The 26,541-nt window shown below is 43.2% G+C and overlaps 1 protein-coding gene across 1 annotated transcript; it reads left to right on the top strand.

Moving 5' to 3' along the window:
- Positions 1–2,076: 2,076 nt before the first annotated feature.
- LOC137299053 (uncharacterized) lies at positions 2,077–13,325 on the top strand. The gene is made up of 11 exons (XM_067831538.1): positions 2,077–2,342; positions 4,366–4,485; positions 4,895–5,004; positions 5,432–5,579; positions 5,782–5,859; positions 5,997–6,140; positions 6,232–6,398; positions 6,712–6,826; positions 7,922–8,025; positions 11,434–11,540; positions 11,811–13,325. The coding sequence occupies exons 1-11, from the start codon at positions 2,150–2,152 to the stop codon at positions 12,694–12,696; spliced, it is 2,172 nt and encodes a 723-aa protein (XP_067687639.1). The 5' UTR covers positions 2,077–2,149; the 3' UTR covers positions 12,697–13,325.
- Positions 13,326–26,541: the final 13,216 nt, after the last annotated feature.

Below are 26,541 nucleotides of genomic sequence, written 5' to 3'. Positions count from 1 at the left end.
GTGTCCTTTAGCTAACTAGGGACCTTCTCAGAACATCTGTACTTCCTTGACTGGACTCGGTCCTGGTTACAACATGAACTGACTGACATGTCACCAGTACGTGCATGGACAGACAAGGTGGTCATAGTGTTTGCCTTTTACCCTGAACAGCTGCAGGCCCTAAGGAACCAGAACCATGAAGTAATTGTGGGTCCTCATCAGAATGTGCAGGCCCTATAGTTTTGCTACAGAAGTAATTACCAACAATGAGGTTTTTAAGGACATGCAGAAAACAGAAGCTATAGGGTGTTTTTCTTTCGGCTTCCAACCTCAGGACCGACTATAATTTCGACATCTGGGACCTGGGCGAAAGATATCCGTCAATGATATAACAATAGCTATTTCAAAAGCGCCTTTATTCACGCACTTGTGCATGCTCAAAGCATTATAACCCAGGTTCAGCGAAGCTGCCTTTGAGGCGCAAGAAGGTTAAAAGTCATGTCACTGTTACTCCCTCACTGCAGAGCGAACATGTGGTGAGACAACATTTATCATGTGGGCAGCACTGAAGTTAAAGAAATAACCGGGAGCTAAGGTGCCCTACTCGATCACCCATCTCTGGACTCCCCGTCATCAGCTTTGATAACTCCAAGTGACTTGTGCCCCGGGTTCTGTACACACCACCACACCACCACATTAAGATCCGGTTATGTCAAGCGGCCTTGCAGTTCTAGATCAGACGCCTCGACGCCTTACCCTTAAGACTGGGGATTCGATACCCTGATGAGTACAGTGTCTCGCACCCACTCTCGATGTCTGCCACCATTGCTGGCAGCTGACCCAGAGATATGTTTTGGTTTTATACATGTCGACAGCAAACGCCTGAAAGTAAGCACCTTTAACAGAAACGGATAGAACACGGGACCGTGAACACGTTCAACATGTTCCGCAGCTCCCTCCTACGTATGGGGTATATAGGACTGTATGATTATGGATGAGTAAACACACAATGCCCCTGGGTGGCTCAGTAGACGTGTGTTCGACCTTGATCTCCTCTGTTCGGATTCTTGGTCTATCCGCACCACGACCTTATTTCTGGATATCACCAAGGTAGGCATGTCTCCACCGACCACACCCTGACTAGATGTGGTGGAAATATGTTACTGGAATCCACCTTCAGTAGCCACGCTTTCGTCCAGCTCCGAAACTAACCTTTCAGCTTAAACATATTGGCCACAGACGCTTGTATTGCTGAAAATAATAAGGCCTGGGTCCAACAAGCCTACACTGATATCCATACACATATAAAGAAGGAAAGGGATGTATCGCTGTTTTAAAGTGAAATACATCGTATCGTATTTCTTCCCCGAGAGGCGATGATTTTCGTGGGCAGGTTATTGGTGTACAAGTGAAAACGTTGTCTTTTCCCGAGTTCCAAGCAAAGTTACTCGGCACATAGTGCACCGATTTTGATAATTTTGGATTTATTCGAAAGGGAATTTATCTGGCTTTATTACAGTAAGATTGCCGGTGTATGTTCCTCAATTTCCCACCCAGAATTCGCCCATAATCGAAAGTGGGTTGTTCGACAACTTTGTGCGCGTTACATCCCTTTCCTTCTTTATATGTATATGGATATCAGTGTAGGCTTGTTGGACCCTGGACGTATTGTTTTCAGCAATACAAGCCCCTATGATATTTGGCGACAAGAATTGTCTCAGCTGTGTGGGACTCGTGCGTCGTTGTGACGTCATGAGATAAACAACACGAGATCCTTGCCCATGGTTCGCAAAATGATAGAATGGCACTTAGTTGCAACTCCATTTTGTGTAACAGTGGTGAATCATATCCAATGTGGATGACCAACGTCAACTTCAGCCACACAGACGACGTACCTCAACGTGTTTTAGAGACAAAGGAACAATATGTGCTCTAGTGATAGTACATACAAGCCATGCAAAATGTCCACTTGTCCATAGAGATAGCAGCTATCTCTCACCTTTGGCCTGAGGTCACCAGCTCCATGGGAGCACACCCTGTCAGCTAATCGACACCACACCCTGAATCAATGACAGTAATGTATTTGTTTATACGACTGTGGAGTGCAGAACGTCAGATTACAGAATGACGGTTGCTGAGCAAATATGACAACTTTTACCCTAGTTCAGGAATGCCTGATGAAAACATGCGCACGATGGCCGCGCATACTGTCAGAATCAATATGGCGGTGACGATTGAGGTTGTAGTGTTAATGTGTTGTGTTGTACAGGGATTGTGTGTGACACACACTGACTTCAAACACCAGAGTAATCCCGCTGACATCTCACACACGTTACCAAACAAACAACATGCTGTTAATAACGGTGAGTAGAAATGCTGTATGTTTGTATCCTAGTAATAAAAAAACTGGACATTTGGTGCTCTTCCTGTCTTGCTGTTCAATCACTTTCTAATGTATACTTCACTCGTGTAAATATAGCTACTTACGCCCGGCAAATGTTCTAGCGAGCATTTCTTTGGTGAACCTTATATACATATGGAAATTAATTAAGCAACACCAAATTCAAAGACACATAAAAACTTAACAAAGTTTAACGAAGTAATTTTGATGATTGATTATTCAATTTTGATGTATTGACATACAGCATGAGCTTTTCATGGGTTGATATGACGCGCGTGAAGCTTGCACAGCGCACGTGCATTGCTTTAACCTCAACTTTCGAAAAATGCACTTTTTCCCTGGGGTGTTTACAAGCGCAGGTTGTCGATTGCATTCGGTTTTTCATTCATTTCAATGTCATGGCACGTAGGAAATTATCAGAGGCCACTCGTTGGCAAATAATCGGCATGAGGAATGCTGGTATGTCTCTAAGACAAATCGGGACTCAAATCGGACGACATCATTCCATAATTTCAAAACTTTTGAAAAAATACCGGGCCACTAATGAAGTTAAAGACCTGCCTAGACCAGGAAGACCCAGGAAGACCACAGTCCGGGAGGACAGAGCTTTACTGAGACTTGTACGGCGCAGGTCCTTCGACTCGAGCTCTCGGTTGAGACAGGAGTGGCTTCCAGGGAGACCCATCTCGAACAGGACTGTTCGGAATCGTCTGAAAGCTGCAGGATACCGGGCAAGGAGGCCAATCAAGCGACCCAGACTGTCTCCAGCCCATAAGGTAGCCCGACTGGCCTGGTGTAATGACCGTTTGCACTGGAACATTGCCTCTTGGAGGAAGGTCCATTTCTCAGATGAGAGCCGGTTCTTGCTGCACATGGTGGACGGTCGTACTCGGGTCTGGAGGCAGAGGAACACAGCAATGGCTCCACGGAACATCCAGGAGACTGTGGCCTTTGGGGGAGGTTCCGTTATGGTATGGGGGTGCATTTCCATGAACTGCAAGTTGGATATCATTACCATCCGTGGCAACCTTAACGGTGTTCGTTACCAACAGGAGGTTCTTGACAGGGCTGTGGTACCTCATTTTGAGAACCATCCTCTGGCAACGAGACCCATATTTATGGACGACAATGCTAGACCTCACAGGGCGCATGCTGTAAATGATTGTTTGCGGCAAAATGCAATTGACAGAATTCCATGGCCTGCCATGAGCCCTGACCTCAACCCCATTGAACATTTGTGGGACTTTATTGGCCGTCGTGTGAGGCAGAGAGACCCACCAGTCCATAATCTCAACGAATTGACGGCTGCCCTGCATGAGGAGTGGAACAGGATCCCCCAGAATCAGATCCGGAGACTCATCCAAGGAATGAGGAGGCGTCTGGAATCGGTGGTGCGTGCGCAGGGAGGACACACTAGATATTGATGAAAGTCGGTGTGCAGACTCTCAGATGACTGTTCTTTCTTTCCATGTGACATTTGTGTTAATACACCTGACAACAACGTCTGTGGATGAATAGTAAATTGTGTCCATTTTTTCATGAATTTAAGACAGTTTTAAGAATTTGGATTTCGTTGCAATAAAGCAAAGTCTTGATACTTTTTCCCTTTAAGTTGTTTGTCAGAGATCGTCTGTTGAATAAAAAAGTGTCAAACTATATCAACCCGGCATATTTTGATTGTCAGAACACTTCAAAGTTGCTCCAATAGAAAAAATTGGGGTGTTGCTTGATTAATTTCCAGGTGTATATTTAAACATTACACAGTGAATGCATATGACGGGGAATACACTGTGAAGATGACAGTTACACAAGAGTGTGCCAGAATAACAAGAAAACGTTGTTAAATTCCTTTGAAAGGCACACAAATGCATATATACTCAATTTATAATAGTCGAGAAAAGGTGATAATTACGAGATTTTTATTGGTGTTTCTTTCGTTCCGAGTTATAAAGTTGTACTCGAAACGTTCTCCTCTCCCGTTTCAGTTTTAGAGCACAACCGGATGAAGATTGTGCCGAACAGTTTGACAAAACCACGGGCAATATATCACCTGTTAAGGCGACGGAACAGAGATTCAGGAACCAGAAGGTATCAAAGGAGTTCAGGTGAACGACTTCAACAATGTTTAGTGATCCTTCCAATGTCGTATGGAAATCAATAGTTGGTCCTACAACAACGGTCGTTGGGCTGCCTAGCCAGTCCGAACACGGGTTTCATTCTCATATGGATACACGGTTCAAAGTCCGCTCCTGGTGTTCCTTGCTGTAATGTTGCTGGGATACTAACAAAAGCATCACGATGAAAAAGAAAACCACGCACACACTTTGGAAAAAAACCCCAAACGTTCTCATAACAAATTATTCCTAGTGTTGAGGTCATTTCTGTGTTCTGGGGCTGTGTTAACGTTCATCCCAAAAAGGATAAACTTTGAATAAACATTTTGGCTTTTACTGTTTATAGAACATGGCAACGTTGGCATGTTATTGAATGTCCTATTTTAAACTATTCCTCCAGGTCTTGATATATACTCTCACCTAGCAGCTCTGAGTGGTGGATCTGTGATTGGCAGCAACAAGACAGATGTAGACCACGCCTCCAGTATTACAGTGGCCGAAGCAGCTCTGGTGGGTGTGTTGATGGGAATAGAATGTTTTTGAGAGAGATTTAAAACATGTAGACCAAGCCAACAGTACTACAGTAGCTAAACTAGCTCTGGTGTGTGTGTTGATGTAGATATGTATGGGAGTGGCTATAAACTGCCATGGGTGTGTATGTATAAATGGGAGTGGCTGAAACCGTTCTGCGGGGGCAGTAGATAAATATGAGGAATAGAATATTTAAGATCGACGGTAATGTGACAGATATAGAACATAACACCAATACCAGGGTTCTTGCAGCGCATACACTCGCATCACAGTTCATGAGAGGGGACGAATGGATGTGTGCTATGTATTGTGAAGTGGAATCCCATAGATATGACTTAACCAAGTGCACTTTGCTTCTTGAAGTGTCAAGTTTGCTGAATAAATAGTTACTATTTCTCCCTTTCAGACATCGCCTGTGGTAGTCATGGTGACCCATGTAAACGCTACAGCATCACGTGATGTGACTTTTAGAGTGGACTCTGCTCTCGCATTAATTCTTGTGGAGGTCACTGGTCACGTGAGCAAGTCAGCCATCCAGCTCTATGATCCTACAGGTCAGTGGTTTGGCTAAAATGCTTTACGTGGGCCAGTTATAAATTCATCGTATGTTCTTCTGAGCAGTTACATCTTAACGCTGAAAGTGTGTAACCAGGGAAATTGAACATTATTGGGTTGTGTTCACGGTAGTGTTTCTGTCACGTTATACTTGATATGTGAGGTCAGTCACTGAAACTATGGCGCAATCATTTGTTCCAGGAGTGTCAGTAATGAATGACAAACTGGTTGTAGACAGTGCTGGGGCTCTGGTGTACAAGATAGTCAAGCCCACCCCAGGTAGGACAGTGAAAGAGTGTGAATAACAAGATGTAGTACCTTGCGTGTTTGATAATTCTGTGGGGAAAGCCCCAAATATGATTGTTATATGTCACTAGTGCTCATTGTCGCATCTAATCCAACTCTCTTTCACTAAGGTATATGGAAAGTTCACTTAGGCGACAGGCAGCAAAGTGACGTCATCGTCAAAGGGAACAGTGACGTCAGTTTTCAGTGCCAGTTCATGAAGGTGAATCCAGTCACAGGTTACGACATCTCAGTGCCAGGAAATCCCCCTGCAGGTGCGTTATCATCACAGTTTGGTATCGTGTTCAACCTGTCCAGGTATTTGTCCCTCATGACTAGATGGTCTTCAAATTTCTCTGCCCTCAGGACCAAATCTAACTGTGGCAATACAAGTTAATGGTGCGGACAAAACAAGGAATATAACTCGTGTGACTTTGTATACACTGAATGGTGACATCATCAAATCTGTAGTACTGACACACGTTGGACGAAGGGGCGCCCTTTATATGGCAGCAATTAACCTGCCAGCACAGGTACGTGTACTAAGCTATTTTCCTTTTTTTGGGTATGGCAATGATATACGTTTTAAGAAACTAAAATATTGTTTGTTGATTATCTGCTCTTGGTGAGACCCGCCCATTGGATCTGCTCAGCTGGATCTGATCACAAGATCATGATTCACTATTCCCAGTCCTGATTTCACAAAAGTGTACAAAGGCTGGCATGTTTCAGTGTCTGACATGGTGGTGGTGTATATGATTATTATTACTATTAATTTTGTTACGTGTATGTCGCTATGTTGGTGCAACACGTGTCCACACCTTGTTTACTGTATTCAACCCGCAGGACGTGCGTCTCGGAATATCAGGAACAGATCATCATGGACACAGGTTCACGCGGGTGTTACAGGCGGCCGTATCTCCGGAATCAGACTTCACGGTCTCCTTCAACATGACGGCAGGTAACCAGGTTGAGGAAAGGCGAGCCATCTAGGCATGCATATTCATGTTATTCATCTATTCAGTAGCCACACTTTTCACCTTATCCTTTAAGTACGTAGCCATACTGTTAAACTGGTCTCTTTAAGAACCGGTCTGTTTATCGAGTCCCTATCTAAATAATGCGCTTGACAACTCACTGTCACTTAACCTGTTCTTAAACAAATAACTGTCACTTAGCAATAACAAACATTTAATAGTTACGATATTACAACCTTCAATGTAGGATTTCGCATAAAATGTATGTGTGAAATGTACATTATGACATGAATTTAATGAGACTGTCCAGCATCTTGTGAGTGGATGCCCTCATTTGGTACAATGACAGCATGATGATGGCCAGGCCCGATACCTATCTAACTGTCTCCGCTATGCGATCTGGACAACGTACGTAGTGAGCACTGCGAAAATCAATAATGATAGCATCCCTTGGAATATAAAAAACAACAGAAGACATAAAGGCAGAAAAACATATAGGTTTTGATACATCCAGTGAAATATGATTAAATTTTCTTTCCCTTCGGTAAATGTTACTGACAAAACGCCGTGAGTACACCCGTTTTCACCCTCCCCGTTGTTCTCGAGTCTTGTCCTTCTCAGTCAGTTGACTGGCTCTGGAAAGCGCCGTGTTTCGTCACATTCTAGACTAGGTTCTTGATGGAAGGTTCTTGGTAGGTTCGGCTAGGCAGAATTTCTGTCAAGGTGTTGTACAGAAGAGTCCCAGGCCCTGAACTGTAAATAATAATAATGATCGCAATAAAGAAATGTGACAAATTCCTTTCCATACTCATGAGAAATCGCTGTCAGAAGTAAAGTCAACTGTGCGTTGTGTCCTCCACATGTCTGTCGTACACTCTACAGATAGACATAACGGGAATGTGTATTAGTTATACCTCTTGTGTCGAATATATCGTGACAAGGAAACCCAATGGTTAGATCTCTCACTGGTCTCCTTTAGTTCCAAGTCGGTAGTAGAGTGGAAGCAAGCGGTTATTGAACGATGTTGGATCATCACCATACCTGCGTTCAAGACGTTTTTATGACGTGTACTTCTGCAGGGGAGTCGTCAACCATGAGCAACGACTGCGCACGCCTTCCCTTTGTTGTGGCGAATCATGGAGCTTCTGGATCTTTCAGTGCCCGAGTCACATCACTAAACACGGTATGTATGATTGAAGCTCATCTTAAGGCCAGACTTGCCGTTTCTATGTCTAGCTGCTCATCCAGTGTTTATACACTGTCCTGCTTTACATATCCAACCACATGACCATAGTTTTTCAATGAAAATATTAAATAAATAACAAAACTACCATTAAAATACAGAGGTGAGACGAGGTGTCGTAATCTGGCTAATCATTTGAACAAACATGTCCAACTATTTGTGCCATGGCCCAGTTGGCTCTTCATGTACACTCATGCCAACCAACCGTGCAAACAAGGGCATGGTACTCGTCATGCCATAGGACTTGCAGTTCTATCTTCTGAATATTTTAATGTCCTTCAATATAGAAAACAACTCCTGTGGTCCGCCTTTATACCAAAAGCCCTTGCATGGCACTCCGCGGTGTCTCACCAGGGGCGCTCTTAGCTTTAGTTCTTGATGGTGAAAGTAAGGATGTATAAATTCTGACTATCTGGTGTTGTCCATACATATGAAGTGTGTCATAATTATAGAAATAAAACTTGTTCCATTACTCAACTAAATTGAATCAGAACAGTGTCTACTCACACTACAGACACACGCACGCACAAACACACAAACACAAACACGTATTTCATTACCATGCTACCATTTTTACATGTCATGCGTCAATACTTAACTTAACACATTTACTGATTTAACGGGGGTTTATGAATTTTATTGTCTGTGGCATTCCGATGGTAATTTAGGGGACAAATATGCTTAGTTTCATGGCGATCAATTCCCACAGGCGGTAAGGGAACACGCCTGTAAAATACAGAACAATGCTGTTTTCTCAACAAAGTTAATTAATCAGGAAATGTTGACTATCGTGGATTCTGTCTCTATCCGATCATGTGTGCGTATGTTGACCCTTGAAAACATCACTATGAGTATTAGAGTTACACCCGCCCGATTCCAATTTCTGTAACGACATTAGTTGTACAATACAGATATGTTAACCTCGTTATGACATTTAGAACAATGGCAGCAGTGAAAGGCTGTTTATGTTGTGTTTAAATTGGATCAAAAGAAATAAGCTCTAAAAGCTCGTAGAATTCCATTGGTGTAATCAGTTCGACACATGTTAAAATGGCACTTATTGTCTCTATTCGGGCAATATAGTGCACATGGAGGACCGACACAGCATGACGCATGACTGGGTGTACTATTCTAACGAGCGCATGTACAGGACGATTGATGAGGCGGGATCTCACATAGATAAGCTCCAGTTTGGAGTTTTACACACTCCACTGGTTGAAATAGGAATCGACATTTTTGTCCTGGCCGAGATACATCTCTTGATGAGAATCACGGAATGTCTGGAAAGAATGATTATTCAGGATGGGGAAGCAAGGAATAAAGAGTTAACAAAATTATGGCAAGGGACACTTAGATATTTAAATGGGATAGTGGAAAGCGTGAGAAGCTCTGGGTGTCGTTCAGTATGTGGGAAGATAGGGACGGTAAGGGATAAAATGGACACGACTTTCAGGTGACAGCAAGAAGAAAGTCCTCAATCGATTGCCTGATAAAGTTCCCGGTCGACTGACACCAGACACAGACACGGACTTCATCAACGTTTGGACAGGACTTAAGTACATAAGTTGGTAGTTAGCGGGGAGAGCAACGACGCACGACAGTTATAAGACATGGGATGGACACAGGTGATACTTAGAGTAGGACAGAAAAGGAAGGGGTGTTTGTCTATGAACATCACGCCATGCATACAGTGTTTAGTGTATCATGCCCGTCTTCATGTCGATGCACGGGAACATTGGCAGATTCAGTGGACAGGCCCTGGAAAAAATGAATAAATTACTTCAAGAGGATTCATCAACAGAAAATCCAAAGGTGGAATGATTACACAATGCCATTTAGAAAGTGGTAAAATACAACATATGTCATATTTGGGATTTCACTTTCTTAGCAAAGTACAAATTCTAGTACTTTTTCGGTTGAGTTCCATCCAGGATTCGAACCCGCACCCTCAGAGTCCGGCACCTAATCGCCAGCACACAAAGTCAGCCGCCTAGCCCGCTCGGCCACGGTGGAAGTCGCGGTGGCTGAGCGGGCTAGGCGGCTGACTTTGTGTGCTGGCGATTAGGTGCCTGACTCTGAGGGTGCGGGTTCGAATCCCGGATGGGACTCTACCGAAAAAGTACTAGAATTTGTACTTTACTGAGAAAGTGAAATTCCAAATATGACATATGTTGCAAAAGTGGAATGGTCACATCGAGGCTATGACTGTCCGAAAGCGCGTGGAAGGTCAATCACACCTGGCGCGACCAAAACAACAGGACACAAAAACGACCAGGAATCTGGGACACATGAGTCCAGAAGTGCAAAAAGGTCTAGTATACAATATGACACCAGAAATGTCGTCACCACCTTCAGGTGACTTGAGCGTGGCTGTCTTGCTTCACTTGCAGTATAAACTAAAGTCTGCTCTCGGGAAAAGCAGATTGATATGATCAGTTCGATTGCTCATGTTTAGTCTGATGCCTTGATATGGATTGAATGCTAACCCAAACAGTACACTGAGGTCAAAGTTCATTGATTAGTTTCGCCTTTTCCTGAAATGTGTTGTGCATAATGCAATGTCATGTGATTCTGATTTATGTTTATGTGCGCTCGTGTTGTAAATACATCTCTTGGAAAACAATGTTTACTTTGTGAAAACTATTACTCGCAATGAAATAGCACACGGTGTTATTATAGAGAACTGGATGCACTCACTGTCCGGCTTGATTGCCTTCCCTGCTGGGCTACCTAGCCAGGATCACCACACCCGTATGTGCATCTGTGCCCTGAGGAAAGGGATATAATTCCACATAATTCTTAACCAATGGTTAATAAACATTCAAAAATAGCCATGGAGATGTTTTTTCATCACTACTGAAAATTTGCATATGCATTAAAAATGTGTGGATTGTTGTAATATTGCTGGAACAATTTTCCCGCCTACGTTAATAAACAAATCGCCAATCTCTAAAGTTCGGTGTTTTCACTGGAAATGGGGAATTACGTCTGTATCAAGAAGCAATCGTGGGACTCATTTTCAAAGTAGCTGTGACTGTCTTCCTAATGCTATTAACTGTTTAAACTTACATAACCATGCAGACATAATTTCCAATAATATGAATCCAGAAGGACATATTCTGAATACTTGAACCTTACTGACGTAGGTTGGGTCTTACGTCTAACGTGATTACTCAGCGAAACAGGACACTTATACTGTTATATTTTTGTGAATATTTCGGTTTTATCTCCGCAATAAAGAGTTGTGATCTCTAATACACCTTCCAATTTTGCTCTCCAAATATTAGTAAACCATTTCCAGTTTGAAAAAAAATATTGTGCCTGACAAAGATATACCATTGCTTCTAGGCTCTGAATCCTGTTGTAAAGCCCAACGTCTTCACCATACCGAAAGGCCACACCTACACGGGGACTGTGGCCGTTACAGCCAATATGACAACGCCATCTACCGCAGGGTTAGTAACCAGGTGGACAATATTCGGTGCGTTTCGTCGTGATTAGTTCCGTGCCTGAGTTTTACCTTATTCCTCTGACCTTTGGCCATGCTTACCGCTTCTATTCCTAGGCTTGTCAGCTTCACACCAGTGTCATATCAGGCCACCTCTGACACCTCTGACACCATCCGATAATGCGGTGCTGAGAGTGAAGTTATTGAGCTAAGTCAGTCATCCACTTGTGACCATTATCTTCTGCATATGGTTAATTCCTACGTCACGTTGTTCCAGGGACGTCGTGTTGACTGTGACGGGCCCATCGGGGGTCTCCGACTTCGTCAGAACACCTGTCGTCATATATTCAGGACCAACTGCAAACATAATATCTGCAAGCAAGACTTCCCCGGGCTTAAACAAAGACACAATGTCACCTACAACTGCTGCCATCCCCATTGTTAGCAAAGATGTGACTAAATCGATAATCGGAAGCAGAGAAGCAACTACTGTGACATCTGCATCTACAGAGGACACATCTACAACACTATCAGTGGTCACTGAGCTTCCAGGTTACACATCATTCTCAGCGTCCACTGGACGTCCTGACTCAACCTTTGGAGAGCCTCCTGGCTCAACAGCCTCAACGTCTGGAGGGCTTTATGGCTCAACAGTTTCAACCACTGGAGTGAGTCCTGGCTCAACAGCCCCAACGTCTGGAGGGTTTCCTGGCTCAACAGCCTCAACGTCTGGAGTGCGTCCTGGATCAACGGCCTCAACGTCTGGAGTGCTTCCTGGCTCAACAGCTTCAACGTCTAGCGGGCCTCCTGGCTCAAAGACCTCAACCTCTGGAGAGCTTCCTGGCTCAACAATCTCAACTGGAGGGCTTACTGGCTTATTAGCTTCAACGTCTGGAGGGCCTCCTGGCACAACAGCCTCAAGACCTGGGGGAAATCATGCCATGAAACCGGCCATCATAGCGTCCATTGTGTGCGGGTGCGTGGCCGGAGTGACTGGGGTGGGTCTGTGCGTGTTGTTCCTGACTAGGCGTGGTTTCCCTCGAACTGACCGTGACAAGGACCACCACTATATGGACGCTGGGCAGTATAACAATGCGTCTATAGACAAGGGCAGGTATAACGCCGGGTATGAAATGGATTTGTACGAACCACATAAAGGTTAGAGTCAGTACCCAATGTTGGCTCTCAGACGTATGTATGTCAAGCATATGTATAAAGAGTGATGTATTGTTATATTGAAAAGTATATTCCATAAATACTAGTATGTAATTCCATACCGACTATCTGATGTCTGTGAGAAAGCATACCATGCATTCCGTGAACATGTGTCGTTGATAGCATTGTATCTGTGTTGTACGTTACCATGTGATAATTACCTCGGACATGATACATCTCCACAGCAACATCGCGAATACAAGGTAACGAATTTATCTCGACGAGCATCCTCACTAAATGACTTAAATCTGAACTGAAAGAATGAGACAAACCGATTTTTTCGGCATAACATTTTTTATTTTTGAACTTACGGTGTTTTTGTTCATAACATTGCATGCTTCCGTGTTTATGTGCAGACAGTTTTGACCAATGGGTAGCGAACATTGATGTGCCACTCGAGATTATGGTGTGTTACACAGGTGATATAAGGTGGATGTGACATAAACGTTAATGTATAGGCTGTACATGTATGGCTCTACTTAAATATTAATTCACTGGTATACGGATACATCTATGTTACATGATATTATATGTTTTCCATCCAAATGTGTATCTGAAAATGAATATTCTGTCGGACATTCGAATATTATAATTTATATTTTCTACAACTGTTATGTTTCTATAGCCGTGTTTAGGTGTAGACACCTTGTCCAGTAAGCCATGGTTAAGTGTAGTCACCTTGTCTAGTAAGTCTTGTTTAAGCGTAGACGCCTTGTCCTGTAAGTCACGTTTAAGTGTAGACACCTTGTCCAGTAAATCTCGTTTAAGTGTAGACACCTTGCCCAGTAAGTCATGTTTAAGTGTATACACCTTGTCTAGTAAGTTATGTTTTACTGTATACACCGTGTGCAGTAAGTCATGTTTAAGAGAAGACACATTGTTCCGTAAGTCATGTTTAAGTCACTGTGTAGACACCTTGTCCGTGTTGTGAATTCTGCGACCCATATTTCTCAAACGCCCACAGAATTAGTCGCATTTTTAATTTCAGACTAGTAAAATGCAGTCGACGAATGATCGACGTTGTGATCTTAGACATTGGAACATACTCACCACACTGTAAGCAAGTGTCCAACACCATCTGTGACTTTGATTTCGCCATCCTATGGTCTCCAGATCTCTCGGCGGATGCGTTGGTCGGCGTCAACCTAACACTGGCGACGTTTCGCCTCCGTTGGAGGCCCTCATCTCTGTAACCGGCTGTACCTCTTGAAGGGGTGAAGTTGAAGATGCTGGGATGGCATCACGTCTGCTGGTTCAACTTGCGACGCTAACCTTCAAGGCTGTTGTTAGTCCTGTGGGCAGTGCTGGTGTAGTGAGTCTAGGTCTGAATTCGCCATGGGCCCTCGATCCCTTGTGTCGTGACATAGTTCATCTTCCAGGTTACCTGGGCCCTTATTCTCGAACTTGCGTGCGTGTGTTTGTATATGACGTGTGTTTATGTATTTGTGTGTGGTGTGTGCGCGTGCGCGTGGTTGCGTATGGCGTGAGTTTGTTTATGTATTTGTGTGTGGTGGGTGGGCGTGTGGTTGTGTATGGCGTGAGTGTGTTTATGTATTTGTGTGTGGTGGGTGGGCGTGCGCGTGCGCGTGGTTGTGCATGGTGGGTGGGTGGGTGGGTGGTTGTGTATGGCGTGAGTGTGTTTATGTATTTGTGTGTGGTGGGTGTGCGTGCGTGTATGGTGTGTGTGTGGTTGTGTATAGTGGGTGTGTGGCTGTGTATGGCGTGAGTGTGTTTATGTATTTCTGTGTGGTGTGTGGGCGTGTGGTGGTGTATGGCGTGAGTGTGTTTATGTATTTGTGTGTGGTGTGTATGCGTGCGTGTGGCTGTGTATGGCGTGAGTGTGTTTATGTATTTGTGTGTGGTGTGTGTGCGTGTGGGTTTGTGGTTGTGTATGGCGTGAGTGTGTTTATGTATTTGTGTGTGGTGGGTGGGCGTGTGATTGTGTATGGTGGGTGTGTGTGTGGTTGTGTATGGCGTGAGTGTGTTAATGTATTTGTGTGTGGTGTGTGTGCGTGCGTGTGGTTGTGCATGGTGGGTGGGTAGGTAGCCGTGTGGTTGTCTGGTGGGCGTGTGGTTGTGTATGGTGGGTGGGTGGGGGTGCGGAGTGGCTTGCGCCTCTCTCTCTCTCTGTGTGTAGGCAGACATACCTACGGTCCACCTCCTGAAAATATACTGATTATACTGACTAAGACCCCACGATGAAGAACTTTTCTTGTCTTTGCGGGATTCCTGGGTGCATACATCGAATCCTTGCGTCAGCAAGAAGGCCAGCATCAGCCGCAGAGACGGAAAGCCAGACGATTCAACAACTCAGCGTGCCGTATCTCGCCAGCCTTGTAAACGGCCGTCTGGTGTGTGGTGGGTGGGCGTGCGCGTGCGCGTGCGCGTGCGCGTGCGCGTGGTTGTGCATGGTGGGTGGGTGGGTGTGTGGTTGTGTATGGCGTGAGTGTGTTTATGTATTTGTGTGTGGTGGGTGTGCGTGCGTGTATGGTGTGTGTGTGTGTGGCTGTGTATGGCGTGAGTGTGTTTATGTATTTCTGTGTGGTGTGTGGGCGTGTGGTTGTGTATGGCGTGAGTGTGTTTATGTATTTGTGTGTGGTGTGTATGCGTGCGTGTGGTGGTGTATGGCGTGAGTGTGTTTATGTATTTGTGTGTGGTGTGTGTGCGTGCGTGCGTGTGGTTGTGTATGGTGTGTGGGTGGGTGTGTGGTTGTGTATGGCGTGAGTGTGTTTATGTCTTTGTGTGTGGTGTGTGGGCGTGTGGGTGTGTGGTTGTGTATGGCGTGAGTGTGTTTATGTATTTGTGTGTGGTGGGTTGGCGTGTGGTTGTGTATGGCGTGAGTGTGTTAATGTATTTGTGTGTGGTGTGTGTGCGTGCGTGTGGTTGTGTATGGTGGGTGGGTAGGTAGCCGTGTGGTTGTCTGGTGGGCGTGTGGTTGTGTATGGTGGGTGGGTGGGGGTGCGGAGTGGCTTGCGCCTCTCTCTCTCTCTCTCTCTCTCTCTCTCTCTCTCTCTCTGTGTAGGCTGACATACCTACGGTCCACCTCCTGAAAATATACTGATTATACTGACTAAGACCCCGCGATGAAGAACTTTTTTTGTCTTTGCGGGATTCCTGGGTGCATACATCGAATCCTTGCGTCAGCAAGAAGGCCAGCATCAGCCGCAGAGAGGGAAAGCCAGACGATTCAACAACTCAGCGTGCCGTATCTCGCCAGCCTTGTAAACGGCCGTCTGGCGCCTGGACGCGTGGTGGTAGAACGGGAGGAAATGGCGACCATACAACTGAAAGAACGTTGCCGTGAGAACTGGACAACACGGGCCGCAAGGGTGTAACAACCGTGACAAAACGCCAAACAATCATGACCGAACGTGACAAAATCTGAAAGGATTGTGAGATGCCGGGGAATACACATGCCTCCCGTCCGACTTCGGACCCTCTGCCGGCTTTGTTACGGCCTGTTTTGGTGCGTTCCCCCTTGTTTTACTACTAGGTGTCTCTATAGTACCGTGACTCTATAGTACCGTGACTGCCTTGGCAAAGTTTTGAACAGTTTAAAAATCTGGCACGGCATGCACAGCAATGACGGACGTCACGTTTGCTCGTTCAGTCTCCCACGTTGTCTCCCACCCGTCACGTTTCACGATGTGTCGGGGAAACGGGGACTGACGTGGCCGCCGGGAACATTCTGTAACCCTAGCACAAATGGCGGAGATTTTGTTGCGCGCGCGCGCGCGCACACACACACACACACACACACACGAGTGACTGATGCGGACGTAAAAGTAACATTTTACTTGCCCACAACGTCTGGCGTGGATTAGTCGAAGTGAGGCAGTATAGGTTATTGACATGGTAATATCACTTATAAAGCGACTGGTTTTATGACCACGGTATAACAGTGAGATACCGCCATGCGGGTTGACACATGCTACTGGAATATTCAGTACATACATATTCATCCCGGGCTACTGTGTTGTGTAAGTTGTGGACCCTGGCAGTCATCCGGGAGTTCCTTTCAGCAACCTATACGAAGGTTAACCTTGACTCCCATTCTTTAACACTGCACTAACGTTACATTTGTGATTTACGGTCACCCTAGCGCTTTACCCCAGTGCCCAGGTTCTCTGATTTGGTGTGAAGGACCACATTCCCCCCTCAGAGCTCAAGCGTAAATTAAATAGCTCAAGAGTATTAATTAAATTAGCAATAATTCAATAATTCACAGCGTTCTTGAATTAGAGAGGAATTGTCAGTCCAAGACCGAGCTGTTCCTTGAAGCGACACACCCTCTTTCTGCTTCACCAAAGTCTGTCTGGGCAATATCGGCTCTCCCTGAGTATTCCACCTTCCTGATGACTTCAACAAATGTGTAGACGTTAGGATGTCGATGTGGGAGTAGTCTGTGCGGGCAGTTGTGGAATCCCTCCAGGTTGTTGTTCATCCTAGGACCTGTCGTGGAGTGGTGGTTCCACTGGGCTTGTCGGAATCTTGCTGTGGGCAGGTTCTCTCTCACTGCGTAGTCGTTGAATGAGGCTGCTCCGGGTACGTCGGGAGTCCGTCTGGAGACTCCTCTCTGTACCTCCAAACAGCCTCGTCGTCTGTCGGGTGTGGCACAGGAGCTGCTCATGTTAGGGAAGGATGGCATCGTCTGTTTCTCATCGTCGTCGAAGGTGGTGCGCTCGTTGTTGTAGAGGATGTGCGTCTGTGTAGACTCCTACCCTGCCCTCTTACCCAGGTTACTGACAAAGCACACCTTCTGGTTATCCTCTGTAGGATGGCTATGTTCTGTGAAATTCTTCAAACTATTTCCAACAGTTGAGACCCTTCCTCTACGGGTTGACTTGATACACTTACAGTATACTCACGTCTGTCTCTCGACGTTCCTTGTGTAAAGATAACCCTCAGATATGACTTGGGTGCTCCTTCTCTTTGAAATCACAAACTCAGCACCGCGAAGACCAGCCCTACTGATGTCATATTAGATTGTTTAAATCATTTATATATCTGTGAATTTACTATGTAGATATGTCAATTATTTGACATGAATTATTATAACGTTACCCAGGACAGCCTCCTCTTAATGCCTTCTCAGCTGTATACTCTGTGCAGCTTAATCTCACACTGTATACGTCATTCTGCCATCTCTCTTTCAGGTCAGTTCAATATGCCAGACCGGTAAATGCCGCGTGTTGTTTGAACTAATAGTAGAGGCACTGGTCTGTCCGGGCTTTCCCCATAAAGCAGACCTCCCAAAACGCCGAAGAAAATATGACACTAATTAACTGAGCCATGCTGGTCTGGCATAATGAATGGCCCTACTCCCTACCGTAAACAACTACCCTATGTTAAGGGGATCTTCTCAGTTCCCCAACTCCTGTTGGTTTAGTAGAAGAAATCACCGGAAAGTGACAATCTCCTTTAATCCCTTATTGGTTTAAACAATATTTATTTCCCCTGATGACAGATCTGTATAATTTTTGATAGGACAGGTTTTGGGGGACTGACAAACAGGTACATTGTCTATATTGATGCCTCTACCCACATAATATGGAACATACACCTTCAGGCGTCACACGTTAATTAAGGAACACAAAACATATCCAGAGTGATGATGATGATGATGATGATGATGATGATGATGATGATGATGATGATGATGATGATGATGATGGGTACCAAGTAAAGTTTCTTGGACTTACACCGATAATAAGGTAAAGTTTTAATAGGGATTAATTCGATTTTCCCTATCCCCGCCTAGCCGAAAATCTATTTTTCCCTATTCCCATTAGGTCCCAAGCCCAAAGGAGCAGTGTTGTTACACGGGATTAACGCTCTGAGTTATAGCCTGCATCTCCGATACATATATATATGTTACTTGAGAAGTGGGTTCAGAAAGGTCGCCAGACGTGGAACCAACTTTGACACCCAGGGTCCCCGTAAAACAAACCATCTTGAAGGGTGGCACCATAAGATCAATAACGCTATCAAGACACCCCATCCTAACCTGTACAAGTGTATCAATGTGTGTACCATAAGCTCAATAACGCCATTAAGACACTCTATCCTAACCTGTACAAGTTTATGAATGTCATCTAACCCTAACCACGCAGGCCAAGAATGAATTTTCAGTAATCCAACTTCAGGCCACATGTAGACTGATGTACAAGAAGAATAAGTATCGAGATCTGCAGATTTAGCTCCAGACTCTGAAGACCAGATACCAATGTTGTGAAATTGATGTCATGTTTGTAGATGCTGCTTCCTACTTAATAAATGTCGACTTATAAATTATAAAGTGTATGTTCAGATGATAATCTGAAACAGACTATAACAATCTGTATAGAAGTTTGTGTTTATTTAGAACGACTAATCCCTGAACCCAAACACACACACACACACGCACGCACGCACGCACGCACGCACGCACACACGCACACACGCACACACACACCACACGTCGTTACCACCAAGACGGAGTTGGCATAGTATTTGACAAAGGTGTGATCCTAGCATACTTTTTGAAATCTGGATTCAGAGGTCTATCTTTGTTAATAATACGTTTGACCAGCGCAAATGTTGGGATGTCTCGGGTCGGACTAGCGAGGGAGTTTGGATATCAGAGGGTAGAAAGGAAGCATTGTAAGATGTGGATCTACCCATTATGTTCAGTACGTTACTAGAATTACGTAATTCAAACGTAGTCAATTCTGAAATGTTCGGAGGAACACAGAGGGATAAGTATTATGGAGCCAAGACATTTTATAAGATATACACAGTTTATGGAAGTATTTTCTTTCGGTCAATGATCTGAGTCCAGTTTCTCTGTAAATACGTTAGTGGTTCGAGCCTCTTACCGCACCTCAGATAGTTCAGAGAGCGTCTGGATGTAAAGTAGTTTAGATTGTCCGTTTGTACAGTTATCCCAAATGTGATCGCAGCAACCAAATATAGGAAGTATGAATGATTTATACAGGATGAAGAGTGTTTCGCGCTTTGAAAAGTTATACCTAGGTGTTTATGGCTGTTGACTTCTGATATTCTAACACCACCCATATATAGGGGAAATTTGGGACTGGAAAAACAACTTTTAGTAAATAGTATGGCCTCAGTTTCTCTATGCTAAATTAGATTTCTTGGTCTCATCTTTGACTTGCATCTAACCTTTCTGCCACATATTAAGTACCTCAAAGCCAAATGCCTGAAGGCACTCGAGTTGTTAAAAGTTCACACTATACTCTTCACTTATATAGATCTCTTGTTCGATCGAAACTTGATTACGGTGCCATCGTGTATGGTGGAGCCTGTGAAAGCAGCCTAAAGCTGTTAGATTCCGTGCATCACCAAGGCCTGAGACTTTGCCTTGGATCTTTCAGAACATCTCCCATTAATAGTCTCTACGTTGAGGCCGATGAGCCATCTTTGAAACTTCGCCGTTTGAAATCGTCTGTACAATGTACTACAAAGTTATACTGTAAATCACGGATTTTTTTGCGCATGATATTTTTACGACTTGCCTAATTCTCAAAAAGTAGTTTAGTTGACAGTTTCAAAGCTTACTTGCATCTGAAAGTTTAGTCTGAAGTAAATCCAATCACATATTAAAGTTTGCCGCTAATCTTGAACACCACTGAGTACTTCCGCATGTATGCAATCAGTGATGTTTACCTAAAAACAACACTTGCTGCATAGGCCAGATAAGCTTAAAACAGTTCAAATGGATTAAATCAAATGGAATGACTCTAATAAATTGGCACTGATGAAGGACCAGTTTAGTCAGCGTCGGCAAAGCTGTTGATCTCCAGATAAGTGTCATGAAACTTCTCCACGCCCGCTGGATGGTCTCGGCCTTTCAAACAGTCTCAAAGAAATGTGTGTTGCGTGGTTGGCGCCTGTCTGGACTATCGGACGTACTGATTGAGTGACTTTTGTTCAGGTATCCATTGTTTGACATGTGACACGTGAGTACGAGTAATGCTAGTAATTAGTCATTCTCCGCGTTGTTGTCATTGCTTAATATATGTATTGTCTAGATCTAGTGTTAATTTATATGAAATGGTGAATAATAAAGCTAAGATAGGACAGGTTGTTTGCTGATTATTCATTGCATTCTACCAGCAAATTGCGTCATGATATTTTTGAGAGCATTCGCAATTTTCGCAAAAATATCATGCTCGCGAAAATTTAATGATTTACAGTATTCAGATGAATCCAATCCTGCTCACAACTGCGTTTTTAATCCTCTTTATAATTTGCATAATATTAAATCTTTACTTGTTCCTCCTCTTGGGATAAGAATCCAACAATACATTTCTGCTGCTGGGATTGAGTTGGAGAATATATCTCCTTCACGTCTTTCATCTCCTCCCTGAAGTTCATGAGTCCACATGTTGACCTAACACCAACAAAGTTTAAAAATTCAGAAACTAACGAATTACAGTATGAACAAGAATATAATCAATTAAAATGTAAATATAGTGCATACAAATCCTTATTTACTTATGGGCCCAAGGATGGTGGCGCAGTTGCATGTGCCACTGTCATTGGATCTACAACAATATCTTCTAGATTATTGAATAACAGCTCTATTTTCACAACAGAAGCAAACGCAATACTAACAGCTCTCAAATACATTCAAAGAGATCCTACACATAAACACTAATAACATAATGTTTTCTGACTCTCTTTCATGTCTTCAAGCTATTAAAAACTTATCTTGTAAACATCCACTTGAAATTATTGAGTTATATAATGATCTTGCTACTAGCCAATGTCACATCGTCTTTTGTAGGGTACCCAGTCATATATGAATCTCAGGGAACGCAATGGCCGATCTTGCTGAAAAGGCAGCACTCAACAAATCTGTGACACCACTTCTGATTCGATATTCAGATTATAAAGCTACAGTTAGATTTTATATCCGTGATCTGACGCAGAAGAAGTGGGACACCCAAGTAGGTATCAATAAATTACATGCTATAAAACCCTATATTGGTTGTCAGTCCAGATGTGAGGAGGTCGTTGTGCGACGATGTCGCATTGGCCTAGATACACTCACGAATATACACTTTAAGGTGACGTTCCTCCGTTTTGTATCCCTTGTGATGAAGGAATCTTAGTCACGATCAAGCCTGTCTTGCTTGACTTTATTGATTTTGCTGTCACGAGGGAAAATATTTTAAATAAAAAAAGTAATGATCTTTTTAAAGTTAATTATCATTTGATCATTGATTTTTTAAAGCAATAGAATTATCAGATAGATTTCGAATAATATGTTTTGTAAGTAGAAAGTATTAATTGTCAGCAGCGATTGTTAGTTTAAACTTACCAATATTTTGAACGTAGTATTTTTATCATTTCCAATTTCGGCTACATTTTCCTACAACCTACAGTGGTTGAGGGGATGGTGTAAATCTAGCTTGGGTCCAGGCAGGTAGCAAAAGCAATGTAAGACCCCTTGGTCCTTAGTATGTCGATCTACCTTCAGTTGTTGGTTGTCTATAGCCTATTTTTATGGTATGCATTGTCCAAATCGTGCTGTTAGTTTTAAACTCATATGCTAGTTATAAATTCGAATGGTGATACTCTAGTTATTTTACCGTACTTTGACGACGGGTTTTATATTAGTTATTTTATGTACATATTCTTTATAGTCATGCTTGTTCTCGTCACGATATGGCTGAAATATTGCCGATGTGACGTTAAATTACAGCTCACTCACTCTATGCTAAATTTCAACCGCTTTAACCAATTTGAGATGAGAGATAAATCGTTATTCAGTATCATTGAAGAGCGTCCTGTCACTCAGAATACCATCAAGAAGATCGTTGATATAGATAAGTAAAAGAAAGGTCCAAGCACTGATGCTTGAGGGACACCAGCTAAGACTGGTCTTTGGGTAGATTTATGACAGTTGATAAAGACAAACTGTTTCCTATTTTGTAGGTACCTTTTGAACCAGTCATATAATGTTTCTGTTATACCTGAGGACCAGGGTTTGACCAGGAGGCCTTCATGCCAAACACGGCCAAAAACCTTGCTGGTATCGCAAAACACGATCTATTTTCCCCTTTCCAGTGCTTTTGATACAAATCAGTTAGTAGAATCGCCAGGTCTAAATACAGACTTTGAGCTCTGATAATTGTATGATGTATTCTGAGTCAAAAAACAAACTTCACATTGTTTCTTCAGGGCACTTTAAAAGAACGAGAGATGGTAAGATGGTTAAATTTTTATTATTGCATTGCTGAGATCTGTGTGATGTACTCGATACACTGACAATGCCACAATCAGTTCCATTAGGCTACACCGCCGTTCCAAAACATGGGTACATACACAGAATGTCAAGTCCCAAGAATAAAAAGTCGAATGGAGATTGGCAACCCGCAACCCAGTTCGAATGGTCTGTGAGGACAGTCGACCTCTAAACATCTCAGCCCTGGTTCGTGCAGCCGCCAGAAATCTGTTACGTAGGTGATATAGGACGATTTGACGGTCTTCTGTTCGTGACGTCACACGTGGACGACCCGACTTTGGGCGATCAGAAGTGGTGCCGGATTGATGTAGACGACCTGGCAAGTCATACACTGTACGACGGCTGCATCCCATTGCTCTTGCGACGTCAATCACTGATCTTCCCGCTTGCAACATGTCAACGACCCGTCACATTTGCCAGTGCGAAGATCACGTGATCGATTGCACATGCAAAACCTGATTTTATCACTAACGTCATTTGCACGGCGAATGGATGGGTTTGAGTGGGTTTTGCTAACGTTTTTCTAGAGTCGAAAGATAGGGATCCCATTTCTGATACATAGATGTATCATCAGAGAAAAAGTATTTAGTATATTTAAAAATTACATTGTGAAGTTTCTTTTTTGGCTGGGTATAGTTGGAAGAAAATGTAAGTGTGTTTGAAAATGCACTTCTGAAAGACTTTAGACAAAGCAACTAGTCTATAGTTAGAATATTCGTGAATTCCACCCTTATGTATGGGTACAACGGATGTCAGTTTCCATATATACTGAAATTAGGAATGTTGGAGGGAGAGATGGAATAGCTTGGTTAAGAGTTTGGATAAAGTAGCTGAAAATCGAAGTTTTTTCTTACTTATGTTATCGGGGCCATTGGCTTTAGTTACTTGTAAAGAAAAAAGTACATCACTCACCTAATTTTCTGTGATATTGGAGGTCCGGTACGATTTTGTCAGGTTCGTCTACAGTAGCTTGCTCTGAGAAGTCGTTTAAAGCTGTAGCAGTTTCTTGGTCGCTGTCGAATATAGTATCTTGATAGATGACAGTAAGAAACTGATTATTAGGACTGATTTACATGCTTTAGACGCCACCGTGATTTAGAGCCGATCTCCATATTTACGCTATTATCTAATTAATCATCGTATGCTCGTTTTGCTTTCCTAACGTTTGACATTACCCTATTTCTAGCTATTCTAAATTCCTTCCAATCGTAGGATCAATCAGTGAACAAGTTGTGTCAGTAATTCTTGTAGGTTCAGTTATAACCTGTTTGAATTACCTACCATCACCCACTAACGGCTCCATGAAGGGGATTCTTCCATTACACCCCAACAGTGAGTACTCATGGCGGCCCAGTACAAGGCACCGACAAGGAATTTTTATGATCCTAATTAAAACCTGTACCCATATCGCATCTAAGTCAGTGACATCCAAGTCATAAACATGTTTGAAATATACCTTATTTGTAACGTAGATAGCGACCCCTCCTCCACTTGTGGGTCTATCCTATAATCCCTTGTTTTGCTCTCTGTGAAAATGGGATAAAATACTACTACTTTTGACTCAATGTTTGTCTATATATATTTATTATATATATGCATGTATACAAGTTTTCCAGTTATACAAGTTTTGCGATGCCACCTCTACATGTTTTGTTGTTCTTGAACCTTCAGTTCTGAAATGATTTCACGGCCTATATGAGACACCATGATACACCGGTTCAAATTGAAATATAGATAAATTAGGTAAATATATATATATATATATGCGAATAAAAACATTGGCCAAAAGGGTGGCTGGATTAAACAGGTTACAAGTGAATGAGGCGCAACCTCCGTCTATACGTGCTGTATACTAGAGCAGAGACTTACACAGCTTAGTATAGGACAATAGATATACAGCCTGGTCGGCCGGTCACAGATGTGAGAAGAATAAATCAGCAGATGATACCGATTTTCAAAAAAAACATATATCAAATCAGAGTAGAAATTGCAGACAATGAAAAAACTAGGTCTCATCCTCAGTGCTAATACTGTTAAAATATTTTAGAATATTTCTTGTTCAAGAGGTGCTTTAGGACGGGAAAACCTTCCTAGCTCTATTTCTAGGCGAAAGGTGCCACAGTTTACTAAGTGTACTGAGGTGTGAACGCTCGAGAGAAGCAGAAACATAGGAGTCAGTATTTATATAAGCGGTAAGTCCGCGACTTAGTAGCATTACACTGGCCACTATCATTCCAAAACCAATCTTCACTATCCTTGCGCAGTAAACAGTTCTCAGCAAGGGCGAAATCGCCATGAGAAATATCACAAATATCTGCCAAAACTGCACCCTAGAATGACCAGTATTGTATCAGGATTTTCCACACTGAAGAGACCACCTAGGAATTCTTGAAACGTCGGCAAAGCGTAGCCGACACCAAAACCGTAGAATTTCAATAATTTGTTTAGTTTTGGGAGAGGACCAGTCCATATCGCAACAGCGAACTTCACCCAGCACTCTAATCAGGGCCAAGCAGAGCAATCTCATGACAGGTTCATTCGCACGAAGGCGATTTCTTTCCGCGTGTATAAACATTGAGAGAATTTCGTTTTCGCCTTCATGCGAATGGTGGTTCAATTACCACGAACAATAGGGACTGAGTGCTTGTTTAAGCTCACTCCATGAGGGAGAGGGGATAATTAGCACAAGTTGAAAACCAAACTACTATTAAATTAAGTTATCTTACGATATTAGAATCTACATCGAAAAGTCGCCCTTTGCAGGAAGCAAGGAGTTGTCATTCATAAAGATTTTTACTATGAAAACATCTTTAGTTATTTAAATTTCAGATTGTTTTTTCCCTGATGATGCTGCAAGATGTTTTGTTTTTATATTACAGGACCTCAGCACTCACTCCCAGCCTCACAACCGTGAAACTGTTTGTGTGTACATGTATATATTTCCCCCGGGGGCGTCGAGTGGGAGAAGGGGGCAGGAAGGAGGGGGAGGGGACATATACATGTCGAGAGAAGCGCCCCGGACGGTAGCGTCCCGACACACGTCATTAATTACATTCGACGTGACCGGGCAATGGTTTGAATGACGATATTTATGAGGACGAGTATTAAACTACGCATTTGTGTCATGAGTCATAGCAATGTGTTTCAGCTAAGCCGGACCTGTTGTTACGACATGGGTATAACGTACCAACCACCCATCTGCAGTCATTTGTCATTCACTGCACTGACACACGTTATTGACATATAGCAAGTGTAGCCCAGTCGTGTCTGTACTGATCCATCTATCTATTTCATTTTCATATTTAAGGTTTGATCAGGATCCACTGAAACGAGTTCTTAATTTGGACTGATTGTTACCATTTCAAATCCTCAAATAGTTCAATGCGTATCTAATAATAACTTCAGAGTATGTGAATTCATGCATGAACGGTGATATGCCATGCGCCTGTGGCGTTATGCCTACATGAAAAAAACAACCCTAACAAAAGAAAACCACATTCCTCGAACCATGTGACCAAGTGGTCATTACTGAATGTAC

The sequence above is a fragment of the Haliotis asinina genome, chromosome 10 (assembly GCF_037392515.1).
Source record: "Haliotis asinina isolate JCU_RB_2024 chromosome 10, JCU_Hal_asi_v2, whole genome shotgun sequence".
NCBI classification, from domain to species: domain Eukaryota; kingdom Metazoa; phylum Mollusca; class Gastropoda; order Lepetellida; family Haliotidae; genus Haliotis; species Haliotis asinina.
Note: the sequence above shows the minus strand (reverse complement) of the source record. Positions and strands in the feature narration are given on the sequence as shown.